Source organism: Eutrigla gurnardus (genome assembly GCF_963514095.1).
Source record: "Eutrigla gurnardus genome assembly, chromosome: 21".
Taxonomy (NCBI): domain Eukaryota; kingdom Metazoa; phylum Chordata; class Actinopteri; order Perciformes; family Triglidae; genus Eutrigla; species Eutrigla gurnardus.
In genome coordinates this window covers 164,781-178,021 of record NC_139932.1, presented here as the reverse complement: position 1 = coordinate 178,021, position 13,241 = coordinate 164,781, and the positions used below count along the sequence as shown (strand labels likewise).

The following is a 13,241-nucleotide window of genomic DNA, read 5'->3' as shown; positions in this document are numbered from 1 at the left end:
CGTCCAAAACCCGCTGCGCTCGCGCTGTCTGCTCGCACAGATCCGCTCGTGCGCACATGCGCTGATGCAGGTCGAGTGTTGTCGAGAAATATAAGCAGAGACGGCGCTCCTTAAAAACAACATCACGCCATGTGTGTGTAGTATTAGGACGTGATGACGTATGTACAACCGGCCAAAGCCCGTTTGCCCCCCCTGTTTTTGATAAGATGTGGAACTTTGAGTTAACTGCTGTTGAGTAAACCTATAACTTATATTTTACTTGATAAAATAAGACAATATATGCACTCATATGTCGTTGTAGTGTTTTACAGTATCTGTAGCTATTGATGTGATGCTCATCATTTTCCAGCCATATTTTTCTGGACCCTGATCATTTCCATCAACCAGCACCTTAATAAGTCACTCTCTCCTTGTGATCTTGAATACACTCTGGTTGAACAAAAATGTTGAATGCAAATATAATAATTACAGAATTGCAGACTGCTTGCTGTGACACCTGACTTAATCCAACTGCACCAATACACCATCCCACACGTCTCGTCTGTTTAGGGTTTTTTCGGTGGGTACCACCGGGCCTGAAAAAAATTCTAGGGGAAACACTGAACGTTGCTATACGCCTCACTCGAGCAAGCAGACGTGACACGGCTGGGATTTTTAGACCTGCTTGTGAGGCTAAGTTCAGTGTGTGCGCGAAGCAGCCGACGTGCATCAGCTGCATTATCTCCACCGCACGAACCATATTTGCAGCGTTGTTCGTCACAACTGCTGGGTCTTTGCTGGTCAGCCCCCACTCCTGCCCCCGTCAACATATCAGCTATATTATTAGCGGTGTGGCTCGTGAGAACCTCGGTGGTCTGTAGCACATGAGACATGAGGCACCACTCGTTGTCGATATAGTGAGAAGTCACTGTCATGTACGACTGCGTTGACAGTGATGTCCAGGTGTCACAAGTTGCCGACTCTCTCTGCTGACTGCATTTTCGTAAGGATGTCGTCTTTCACACAGGTATACATCATGGGGATAACGGTTTCAGTCAGATGTTTACGTTGCACCATAACGTAGTGTGGATCGAGCACCTGAACGAGCCGCTTGAATTGAAGCCTTCGTTTTCCACTACCGAGTACGGGCGTAAATCTTTGCAAACAAAAGTTGTGATGGCCTCCGTTATCTTTATGGCCCGCGGAGAATTGGCTGGTAATGTTAGGGATTCCCTCAGTTGCTTTTGTTTTGCCCCGGACGGCTTGTTGTCGGAAGCTAACGTTAGCGTAGCGTGATACCTTGTCAAGTGGTTTTTGAGGTTTGTAGTATTTCTACAATAACTGACCTCCGCTTGGCAGATCTTGCAAACCACTTTGGTTTTATCCGGCTCTTTGTCCTTTGTTGTTTTAAATCCGAAATGGTTCCAAACGTCAGACTTAAGTTGGGACGGCTTGCTGAGCGGAGTTTTACCTGCGTCAGCCATCTTGCACGCTTGTGCGCTTGAATGAACGTCAACCGGACGTAAACGCGCCACTGCTGCATCACGCACGACACTACTGGGGTAAACTTGGGGGAAAAATCGATCTCATGCCCTATGAATCGATATTGCAAAATTTAAATGAAATCGATCCAAAATCGATTGAAACGATTTTTTTATCCCAGCCCTACTAATGACCACTTATTAATTAATTAACAATTAATCAATATAATTTAATAAATCAGTCTCATTTCCTTAGATCATAAGTTCTTAAAATAGGGATCTTTGTATTCTGCACAGAAGAAATATTCACGGACAATGACTTTATGCTATAAGGTTATTTATTGATTAACTAGGGATTAAACAAAAGTGAATAAAACAATAACAGATGTAATAAACAAAACACCAATACAACGCCAGAAATATAACTGGAAATATGATTAACAGCTCATCTAGCATGTTTGGCGATAAAGGAGAGAGTGTTTTTCCTAAGAATTTGGACTCCTTAGTAAGAGGAAAAGGTGAATAATGGGATAAATTACCTCACAGATATTAGATATTAACAGACGCTATACTTAGTTTCACCCTGCAACCCGGCTTACTGAAACTCCAAGCGGTCGCTCTTCCGTCGGTGACGTAGACCCGAGGGGATCTTCCTTGCCGTGGCCCGAGGGAACCGTTAGCGCCGATCTGCGGTAGTTTCGTAACGGGCGTCCTTCTTTGCCGTAATCCATCTTAGTTAAACAGCTGTCTTCTCCTTGAGTTTGGCCTTGGGTGACTTAGGTATAAGCGCCAGTCAATATGCCAAATCTTGGTTGAGCATTGATCAAAAATCCTTGCGGGTAAAAAGAGAGGCTAAAATGCAAAAATGAAGAATCTAACGTTGAACAAACTATTCTAATAAAAGGAGTAAAAATTGGGAACTAACAAAAGTACGAAACTTGAAGAGGGTAAGAGCAAAGGCGAAGGCCGGGTGGCCAGCGCCTGGTGGCACGAGCGGGGAGGCAAGAGCAACGGGTGTCTGTAACACGCAGCTTTTATGCTGACCGAGTGGGCGTGTCCAGGAGGGACCCATTCGGGTTACAGTCCGAAATCTTTGTGACTATGACTAGAACGTTTGAACACCATCTCGCCGTTATGGTCAAAGTTGGCACATTGCATATAGTTCTCACACAGAATGATAGGTCAAAACAAATGAAACATGAACTGTAAACATTCCTCTGTACAAATCATTTTTGGTAGAGTTGAAAGGAACTTTGATCCAACACATACAATGCAAACCTATCAAGCTAGCCCAAACAAGTTTGATAACTTAGTAAGCATTTTGTCCTCGGTGATGCGGGCAGATTAATGAGCAAACATATTTTCGTCTGACTGCGTGAGTGCAGTAGTCCATTACAATGACAATGTTAATTTTTAGCATTTTTGGTAACTCCTCTGTTCTTCGGCGTAGAACGACGGGAAGTTCGCCAGTATGCTTATAATTCCTCAATGATTATTATGGATGGTTTTAAAATAATGTTGAACACATATCTCATCCTTTTCTTGGTTTAGTCAAAATGTGAACATGATTTCCTGCAGAGTTCATGTGACCTCTCTCTGCATGCCAGCAGACCAGGTCGTTAGTTTATGACTCCAAGAGGGGAGGAAGGGGTCTTCACCATGGCTTGGGAGCAAATGGTGAGGAAGAGAAAAGGTGTTCAGACCAGACGCTTATTTCCGCGGCGGTCGACAAGCGCTTCTGTTCAGCTGTTGTTCATTCAGAGCTATTTTTTTTATCATAACTTCATAAAATAAATACGCCATGTTTCTGTAACCAAGAAGTTTGTACACTTCTTTTATTTATCGGTTCAGAGAGAGAGAGAGAGACACACACACTCACACACTCACACACACACAGACAGAGAGAGTGTGTATGGTAGTAGACAGTAGTAGTGTAGATATACAGTTGAAATACACGTATTTGTTTATCTACTCTTCAAATTTATTAAATGTATTGTCTCTTCCTGTTTCCAAGTGCAAGTTGAGATACACAAATATGATCACATTTGTCAATAGCGGTATTTTATTTTGAAAAGTGCTTTTATTTTGGAAATTGACCGGATTGTCTCGTGTTTCTTTGTGTGATTTCCTGCCAGAATTGACAAATTGAAAAATAGAGCAGACGCCGAAACGATCGCTTCACGGCGCAGGATGGCCGCGCCTATTCGCGGCGCTCCGCGTCTGGTGTGAACTACACTATCGCTTAATCACACTAGCGCCGAAAGGAAGCGGGCTCCGCTACGCGCCTATTCGCGGCGCTTCCGCGGCCGGTGTGAACCAGGCGTAATCGGTCCGCCTGAAACTCATCCAGTGAGAAACTTTCCGCGGTGCAAAAATAAGTGCGTCAATTTTTTTAAGGCGTTAATGTTTGTGTAATTAATTAATCCTAATTAACGTGTTAAAGTCCCGGCCCTAATATTTATATATATATATATGGCCAAATGGTGCATTATGAAGAATAAAATTAATATTAAGGAGCTTCATAGTCAAAGGTTTTATGTCATTAAAAAGAACAAATATGTATCTTTATCTGGTATAAATCCCATTAGGATCATCAAGTGCCCACATGGTCATTTGGGGGTCCAAATATGGGGTTCCAAAAGAGTCACCTCTGCCCGAAAGGGTTTTTGGACCCTCACAAAACCCCCACCAGTGGTACCATACCCTTCAAATTAATTTTGGCAAGAGAAAAGTTCCCAAATATAACAAATAATCCTGTTTAGAATAAATATGATCATTAATCGTGTTGCTAGGGGCACCCAAAAAGTGAAAAATAGAACAGAAGTTATGGGCCTCCAAAAATGCCAAAAAATGAAATGTGAAATTCCAATGTGTCAAAAAGGGGTGTGCCACCTGAAATTCAAATGGACGCCACGGCCAAACCTTTAGAGATATTGACCTAAAACTTCAGATTCCCTCGTTTGGTAACATAAGGCCTATTTCCACCACTTTTCAGCTAAATCTGAGAGGTGTCATGTACATGGTACCCCGAATTTGGCTGTTTTCACATGGAATGACCCTTTAGTATTAATATGGCTAAGCAAAGTCTTCATCACGCAGCCAGGTTTCAGTCGGACAGAATAAATCAATATGATTATCTGATATTAAATCATTGACTAATACTGCTTTAGATGAGAGAGATTTAAGTTTAAGAGTCCACATTTAATTCTCTTATTTTGTTGTACTACATCAGAAGTACTCATTTTTATTAGGTTTTCATGTGAAATCCCTCTTCTGTTTGACTGAGTTAGTTTAAAGGTGGTCGGGCGACAGACACCGTTCTTATGTGGTTTTGGGTGGGTGACTGCTCTAATGGAGGGGCTGAGAAGTGTGTAAGACTGCAACTCTGCTTCCTGGTCTCAACACTCCAAATAAGGTAATTTAGACATGAATACAGCAGTGACCTGGTTGTTTGGACCACAGACAGTCTCTGGTTCCTCCACATAGTCTGGTCTGGTCTCTGGACTAATATGAGGTACTATCGTAGACCTCTGGGGGACGACAGACACAGGACACAACATTTGGTTCCTCCGTTGAGGATTCAGTGATGTCTCAATGCTGATAGGCTTTAGTGACACAGCGTCACCCAAATTTTTCACTCAAGTTGAAAATATAATAATAATGATAATTAAGCAGTGTCATGACGGGCCCTCGCTCTTATGCGGCCGTAGACTGCCTGCGGTCACAGGGCAGTGTCGTGGACGCTGCCCTTGGCGCGGCCGCCTCTCGTGGCGCAAGTCGAGACACAAGCGATTGACACTGAAAGGCATCCGTCTGTCACGTGCGGTCGTGGAGTGCCTGCATTGACATGCGTGGCAGCCGCCTACCCTTTGCAGCGGCCACCTCCTCGTGGCGCAAGTTTAGACACAAGTGATTGACATTCAAAGCCATCTGTCTGTCACATACACACATGTTCATGCCTTCCTGACATCTCTCCTCCTCCCCCTAGTGTGACCTCTCCTCCTCCCCCTGTGTCCTCCTTGCAAGCTGAAATGAGAGGAATTAGTTTTAAAAAAAATCACAAAGGTGTGGCTTTAACTTGGAAAAAGTCACAAAAATAATGACATTTCCTATCGCCAGTAGGTGGCGCTCTGACTGTGAGTGAATATGAAAGTGCAGATGTGTTCAGGAAGGAACTCTTAGCAAGTGTGGAAAGTTTGGAGCAGATCAGAGAAGAAACACTGAAGTAATAATAGTTTGGATGTGTATGACAGAGTTCAACTGACAGCTGTGTGAGGTGCATGCGAAGTGTGCCATCTCTCCTCCTCCCTTTGTGTCCAGGCTGAAATGAGAGGAATTTAAAAAATGGAATTAAAAGTGGCATGACTGTTGATCTGGTGTGAGGCAGACTGCAGCTGTATGTGAGATTCACAGTTCTCCATGTGTCACTAATAGATCTCTGACTCCATCTGGTGGTTGCTGTGCGCCTGTGTCTCTCCCTCCTATGTGTCCTGAGTGAGGATTGAGTGAGAAACTGGGCTGATTTACACACTTGGCTAAAAACATTTTTTTTTCCTACTTTATCATGACTTGAGGCGGTGGGTCCAAGAGGCTTTTTTGTACAGCTCCACTTGGGCTATCTAGGAAAAAATATTTCATGTGTGTACGCTCAACCTAGAGGGGGGGCTGTTGCTCAGAAAAAGGGCCTAAAATCAGTCACATTTCATGTCGCCATTAGGTGGCGCTCTACCTGTCAGTTAAAATTGCAGTGCAGTTGTGTTCAGGACGTGACTCTTAACAAGCATGAATATTTTGGAGCAGATCGGTGAAGAAACGGTGAAGTTATAACAGCTTTAATGCCAATGGCGAAGGTTGAAAATAGTAGCGCAGTCATGGCGTCGGCGCGGCCACGCCCCTAGACTTTTGGAGCATCTTTGACCAACTTTTTGTCCTTAAGGCCTTTCCAACCACATATCCAATTTTGGTATCAATCGGATCAACGGTATAGTACAAGTTCGATTTTGTACGACCCCTGTGAAAGGCCCAAAACAGCCAAAAACGGCCAAAAATGGCACTTTTTGGAAATTTGTGGCAGCGCCAAACATTACCCAATTTTGATGAAACTTGACATGCATGTTCTTTGAAGCTATGGCAACAAAGATTTCGAGTTTCGTAATTTTAGGGGCAAAGGTTATAGAGTTATGTTAATTGCATTTTGGTAGCCCAACCCTCTAATGTTCATTGGCCGATATCTCCTGATTAAATGTATATTTTCAGAACATTTTCAGACCATACCCTCAGCTAGGTCAAGCGAGTATGCGTACCAAATTTCGTCCAAATCGGATCAACGGTGTCCGAGAAATGCGAAACTTCCTTTTTTTCATAAAATCCAAGATGGCGGAAAATTTCGGTAGGCGGACTTTGGTACTCCAAGCGGATTTGGCGATTCTCCACTCTAGGTGGGGCTAGCGAGCAACTTTTTCGTGGTTGAATGCGAAGACGCCAAATTCTCTAATTTTCGCCAGACCCTATAGACACTCCAATTTTTTTTCCAACGCAGGTCGAAGTGGTGAAAGAATAATAAACATTCGAATAACAATAGGGCTTCGCAGCCCGACGTTGTCGGCGCTTGGGCCCTAATAATAATAATGCAAATAACCTGACGTTTGCATTTTTGCCTTATTTGTGTTGCGACCTATAACTATTTGGGAATTTGCATATTGATTACGTATACTAAAACGAGCCGAGATAGATTTAATCTGTTTTAAGCAGAAGATACTATTTACTTCATTGTATTTTGATATAGTTAATATACTAAATCCTATTTGGATTAATGTTTCTTAGTAGAGGTCTGAGTTCCATATAGACGTGATGTCATTGAACTGCGCAGTAGCGCGAGAGAGAAGAATAGAGTCACGTGGTTTTGATGTTGTGGACTGATGTTTGAGCTGGTCCGGTTGGTGTAAAACGAATGATACGGAGAATTGAGGCGAATAAAAGTTGCCAAAGAAAAGAGACGGAGTCATGTCTGCCTAAGGGTGCAACATTTGCATCATTCATGCTACCTGGTGTCAATTTGCTATCTTCAATATTTGACACTTTTGTAGATAAATGCATTACGTCTTGTCTACTGCGTTTGCTGCGTGAAGGTGTCGGCGCTCTCTCATGGCTGTTCATTTCGATGAGTTGTGGAATGATGAGGAATGCAACCAGATGTGTGACACTTGCCGCCATGTGAAAGGTATGTGATTTTTAAAAACATTTTTTAATTGAGGTGTTCTTCAGGGATGTGAAAAGCCAAATTTGAGTCCTGTATCCCTTCAGACTACACCACCATGGATATTACCCAGAATGCCAAGCAGGTTGTGCAAATCCTTGAGGTAGCAGCATCAATGGATGAGAAGCTGACTCCTCTAAAGCTGGTGGATGCATGGATGGGCAAAGGCCCAGCCAAGCATAAGAAGATGATCCAGACCACCACGCTGTCTCGGCTGCAGGCTGAAGCTGTGATTGTACAGCTGCTGCTGCAGGGATACCTCAGGTTACTCCTCACGTTCTCTTCTGTCTACTCATCTCATATATATGATTTTTTTTACCACCATAGCATATCACGAAAATGCCACGTTTGAACTTCATTAATATATGAATCTGTTTCTACTCATGAAGAAATAAATCATAACAGATGTGTGATTAATGCTTGAGGCAGTTTTTACAATTGTACAGTCAGAAAAAAATACAAAGAGATGTTTTCCTTAAATCGCTCAGCTTCTTAAATTACACGTTGAAGCAAACGCAACCATATTTAGTCCAAAAGAGTAGACATTTTGTTCCTTCACAAGCTAACCTCAGTTTGTCCTCAGCCTTTTGTTTGTAGACTTGTAGTACATGAAGGCTTGGAGTTGCTACCTCTGGACATTCAGGACCCATTCTGCTGTCATCTACAATACGTACCTACGAAGAAGACATTAATAGTGTGTAATATTGTTTGTGTTGACTTCAGAGAGGACTTCAGCTTCACTCCATACACCACCTACTTCTACATGAAGCTGGGTTGCAAAGCCCCTCTGCTGAAGAGCCACACTCACACACTCAGCATGAAGATGCGGACAACGTGGACCGGATCAGCTGTGGTGAGTTGATGCTCCTTAACTGTCGCAACTAGGGCTGAGTGATTTTATCGATTCTGCGATATAAATCGATATTTTGTTTCCACAGAAAGTATCGATTTTTTAGCCACGAGTATCGATACATTAAGTCCCATTCAAATCCCCCTGGCACTCTGCTCGCTGCGCCGAGAGACGGCCGCGCAGGATCGCGGCGCTTCGCATCTGGTCTGAACTGCACTATCGGTTAACAAAGGCGCCGAAAGGAAGCGTGTTTCGTTCGCGGTGCTTCAGCGGCCGCCCGGTTCACGCCGGCATGACGCCAGGTTCACACCAGCTGCTGCAAAGCGTCACGGCCACGAAAATCACACATGATCCGCTGCCCCCCAGTTCAGACCAGACGCGTATTTCTCCGCGACGGTCGACAAGTGCTTCTGCTCAGCTGTTATTCATTCAGAGCTGTTTTTTTTCATCGTGGGTAAGTAAATAACCTCATGAAATTAATAAGCCATATTACTGTAGACACCCAAAACCCCACCCCCCGCCCCGTAGCCAGCCCACTCCGTTGCTCTGTGTATGTATATGTGTATGTGTGTGTGTGCAGTGGCGCCGCCAGGATTCAATTTCAATGTACGCACAGAAACGGCAAAATACAACGTATATCATGGTGATAGGCCCCGGTGCAAATATTTTTTTTGTGCCCTCCATCCCCGCCCTAAACACAAGCGCACGCTTGTGAGCACTCCACACACGCTTGGACACACACGCACAGTACGGTATGATAACTCGGAGAGGGACATGCATCGGCTCGGCCCACAGTGCTCAGCAGCAGAGAGGTGACGAGACTAGAGCCGAGCTATATTGTGATGTGGAGAGGGACCAACACACGCTATGCGTAATTGCGCAAACACGCGCGATCGTCCTCTCAAATGCGGCTGCGTCTCTCCAGGTCACTGTGTGAGCGAAAGAAAAGCTCTGACTTGCTTGGGCAGACGTTGTTTGGTCTAGCCCACCTTCAAAAAAAGTACGCACAGTGCGTACAGGATTCCAGCTGGCGGCGCCACTGTGTGTGTGTGTGCTTTGTAAGTTACAGTTTGCACTTCAATAAATGTAACTTATTTTCTCACCACATATTTGATTTATTTTGTCCAGCATTTGCAAGCTGGAGACTCTCTGTCCAGTCAGAGCCATATATTGTGTAATTGATTCATTCAGTTGATATTAATTCAATCCAAGTAAATGGAACACTCACAAGATGTCACCAAAATCACACTGTACCTTTTAAATCTTTCAGAAAATTATGTAAGTATATCGAATTATATCGAATCGTATCGTTGACTGAATATCGTGATTTATATCGTATCGTGAGCTGAATATCGTGTATCGTATCGTGAGATTAGTGTATCGCTACAGCCCTAGTCACAACAAAGCGTGTTGATCAACTAAGTGATGGTCCTGTGTAGTGGGGCTGTGACATCATCACCCAGCTGATGGATCCTGTGTAGTGGGGCTGTTGCATCATCACCCAGCTGATGGATCCTGTTTAGTGGGGCTGTTGCATCATCACCCAGCTGATGGATCCTGTGTAGTGGGGCTGTGACATCATCACCCAGCTGATGGATCCTGTGTAGTGGGGCTGTTGCATCATCACCCAGCTGATGGATCCTGTGTAGTGGGGCTGTTACAACATCACCCAGCTGATGGGTGCTGTTTTACTGTAAATACATCAACATACGGAAGAGAGAGACTCTGGAAATGACGTTTCAGCTCAACTTTAAGCTCTTATGAAAGGCATTCTTGACCATTTTATTGTAGATGTTTGAGCTATAGGTCTGTATTGATTGAGCAGGGAACCTAAAAAGATGTTAGTAGAGCAAGGCGTCGCCAGCCTCGGCCGTTGTGATGAAGAATGGAGGATTGTCTGTAGACTTAAGTGTTCTCCCCTCTAGTGTCCCCCTGTCCACATCATGTAGGTCTTTGAACCTGAAGCCTCTTGTTAATGACCTGCAGGTAAAAGCTGTGAGTGACCAGGGCAAGAGATCAGTTCAAAGTGGTGGAGCCCCTGTGTGCAAGAAAGTCAAGGCAGACCTTCCCTAACCCCGGACAAGCTGACAAAGTACAGTCCATCATTCTTTTTTTCTGTTCACTACTGCTTGTGTTGATGCTTGGATCAGACACTCTGAAAGCATTTAAAATGCTGTTATAAGTTGTAAAATAATAAGCATGACATGATGGAACTGTTCATAACCAGCAGGCTTGGGCGATTAAAAAGATATTATTGGCACCAGAACCTCTTATTGCCATTTTGATTGGATCGATGTACCTGGTGACACTCATTTCAATAAAGCATCAGATGAACACAACTGCCTCTTATTCATACTGCTGTAGGTGGATGTTGGGTGATATACGCCGATGAAACATTGTGCTGCTTTATGTGGCTGAGAAATCTTTATCTTTAAAACACCTCCAGCATTTTCCTTTTGTGCGTAGTGTGCAATAAAGATGCTGTTTATTTAAATACACATTTTCACTACACATTTGAACTGCATACATACTAAACCCCAGAGTTTGGATGTAGTTCTTCTAGTCAGGCCTTTTCCATGGACTTTAGAGTAAGGAAGAAAAGGAGAGTATTTACTGTATGTGCCCATAAATAAAGGCAAGGCAAGGGAATTTTATTTGTATAGCACCTTTCAACAACAGGGCAATTCAAAGTGCTTTACATGAAAAGCATTGGAGAAAAAGCATTAAAACAAGCCAATGAAATAACATCTAAAAAATAAAAACAAGAATATCAAGGAATAGGAAATACAGTGCAGCATAAGAAGTTCATAAAAAAGGCAGCGGCAGCAGAAAAGTCTTCAGTCTTGATTTAAAAGAGCTGAGATTTGCAGCAGACCTGCACATTTCTGGAAGTTGGTTCCAGATATGTGGCGCATAAAAACTGAAGGCTGCCTCTCCATGTTTGGTTCTGACTCTGGGGACACAGAGCAGACCTGTCCCAGACCATCTGAGAGGTCTGGATGGTTCGTAGCTAAGCAGAAGATCACAAATGTATTTTGGTCCTAAACCATTCAGTGCTTTGTAAACCAACAGTAGTATTTTAAAGTCAATTCTTTGACAGACAGGAAGCCAGTGTAAAGATCTGAGAACTGGAGTAATATGACCCACTTTTTTGGTTTTAGAGAGGACTCGAGCAGCAGCGTTCTGAATTAACTGCAGCTGTATGATCGACTTAAGATTCCGGAATAAAAGGCGGAGACATGTAGGAGAAACTCAGGATTTGTTGAAGCAAACCTGCGAGCAGGTTAGGTTCACAGAGTCAGTTACTATGGCAACTGACCTAAAGGTTGAGTTCACTCAAGGGCTGGACTGGGACAAAAAATCGACCCGGGCATTTTCAGCCGAGACCGGCCCACCAGGTATCGATGGAAAGACAATGAAGCCTATGAATGAAAACAAACTTTTTTGTGACAATGCTTGTACACTTTCTTGTTGGTGTACATGTAATTGTCTAATAAACTTAAACCTACACCATCCTCCCAGTCCAGTTATTCTATACAGTATTTAGCGGAAACCTAAAGGCTCTGTTCTAGTTAACCTCCTGAACAATGTACAACGTATGATGGGATCCTGAAATCAGGACGGAGAGGAATAGAGGTGAGACATAATCATTGATGACTATTAAAATTAATTAATGACAGATTTAGTGATGTTCATAGACTATTTATTCACCACACCAACAAACAGCACAGCAACATAGAATATTTCCTCAAACATAGCAACCTTTAAAAAGTGAAAGGAGGCAGAGAAAGAAAGGTGAGAAAGAATAAAACTTAATGGAGTTATATTATCACAGTTGGTATCTAGAAAATGTGGGGAAAATAGTTGCAGCATATACTCTCTACAGTACTTACTTAGAAGACCTCCAGAACAAACAATAAACATGTATGATGGGATCCTGAAAATGTGACAGAGGAACAAAGATGAGCTGAATAATAAAATGTATAAAGGAGAGATTGTGATTACGTGATATTTTCTCAGACTATGTACTCACCACATCAATCCACAGTCACATTAGACCTCCACAGCAGCAACCGTCAGCACAGCAACACAGCACATCTCCTCAAACATGGTAACCTTTTAAAATTGAAAGGAGACAAACAGAGAAAGGTGAGAAAGATGACACCTGATGGACTTCTTCACTCTTGAAAAATAGATGAATCATGTATTCTATACAGTACTTACTTAGAGGAACCCACGGCAGGCTTCCAAAAATGACTGACAGCACCCTTTAAAGCTTGGGTCTACGATTTTTAAAGATTTGTCAATTGAGCCAAATTTAGCCTATAGTAGCCATGCGGTCTGCCTGTAGCGAGCGATCACCGAGTAGTTTGGGATCGGGGACGTACTGTAGTAGGGGTGAGAGAGAAATCCCACCGGCACCCGCTGCATTTACACCGATAATGGCAGCGTTTCCCAGATTCGTTAAGAAGCTCTTGTGGTAAGATCTTCTTAGGAGCACTCTTAACCCTCATGCCCTCCTCAAATTTACTACGCTTTCAACACCCCTGTGGCGAAAAAAGCCACGCATTTACAAACTGCTATAAAATCATCATACATCAATATTTCTTTATTGATTTTCATAAATCTCTTCAACAACTTCCACCTTGCTCAAAACTACCAATCATTCAGTCAT

At 43.2% G+C, this 13,241-nt stretch overlaps 1 protein-coding gene across 1 annotated transcript in view; it reads left to right on the top strand.

Moving 5' to 3' along the window:
• Window positions 1–10,905, top strand: part of recql (RecQ helicase-like) — a 57,124-nt gene extending 46,219 nt beyond the window's left edge. Inside the window, exons 12-15 of the mRNA XM_084038511.1 lie at window positions 7,589–7,680; window positions 7,764–7,980; window positions 8,440–8,569; window positions 10,553–10,905. Of these exons, the coding sequence (XP_083894637.1) occupies window positions 7,589–7,680; window positions 7,764–7,980; window positions 8,440–8,569; window positions 10,553–10,639 (526 nt within the window). The 3' untranslated portion in view covers window positions 10,640–10,905. The remainder of the gene's footprint in view (window positions 1–7,588; window positions 7,681–7,763; window positions 7,981–8,439; window positions 8,570–10,552) is intronic.
• Window positions 10,906–13,241: the final 2,336 nt, after the last annotated feature.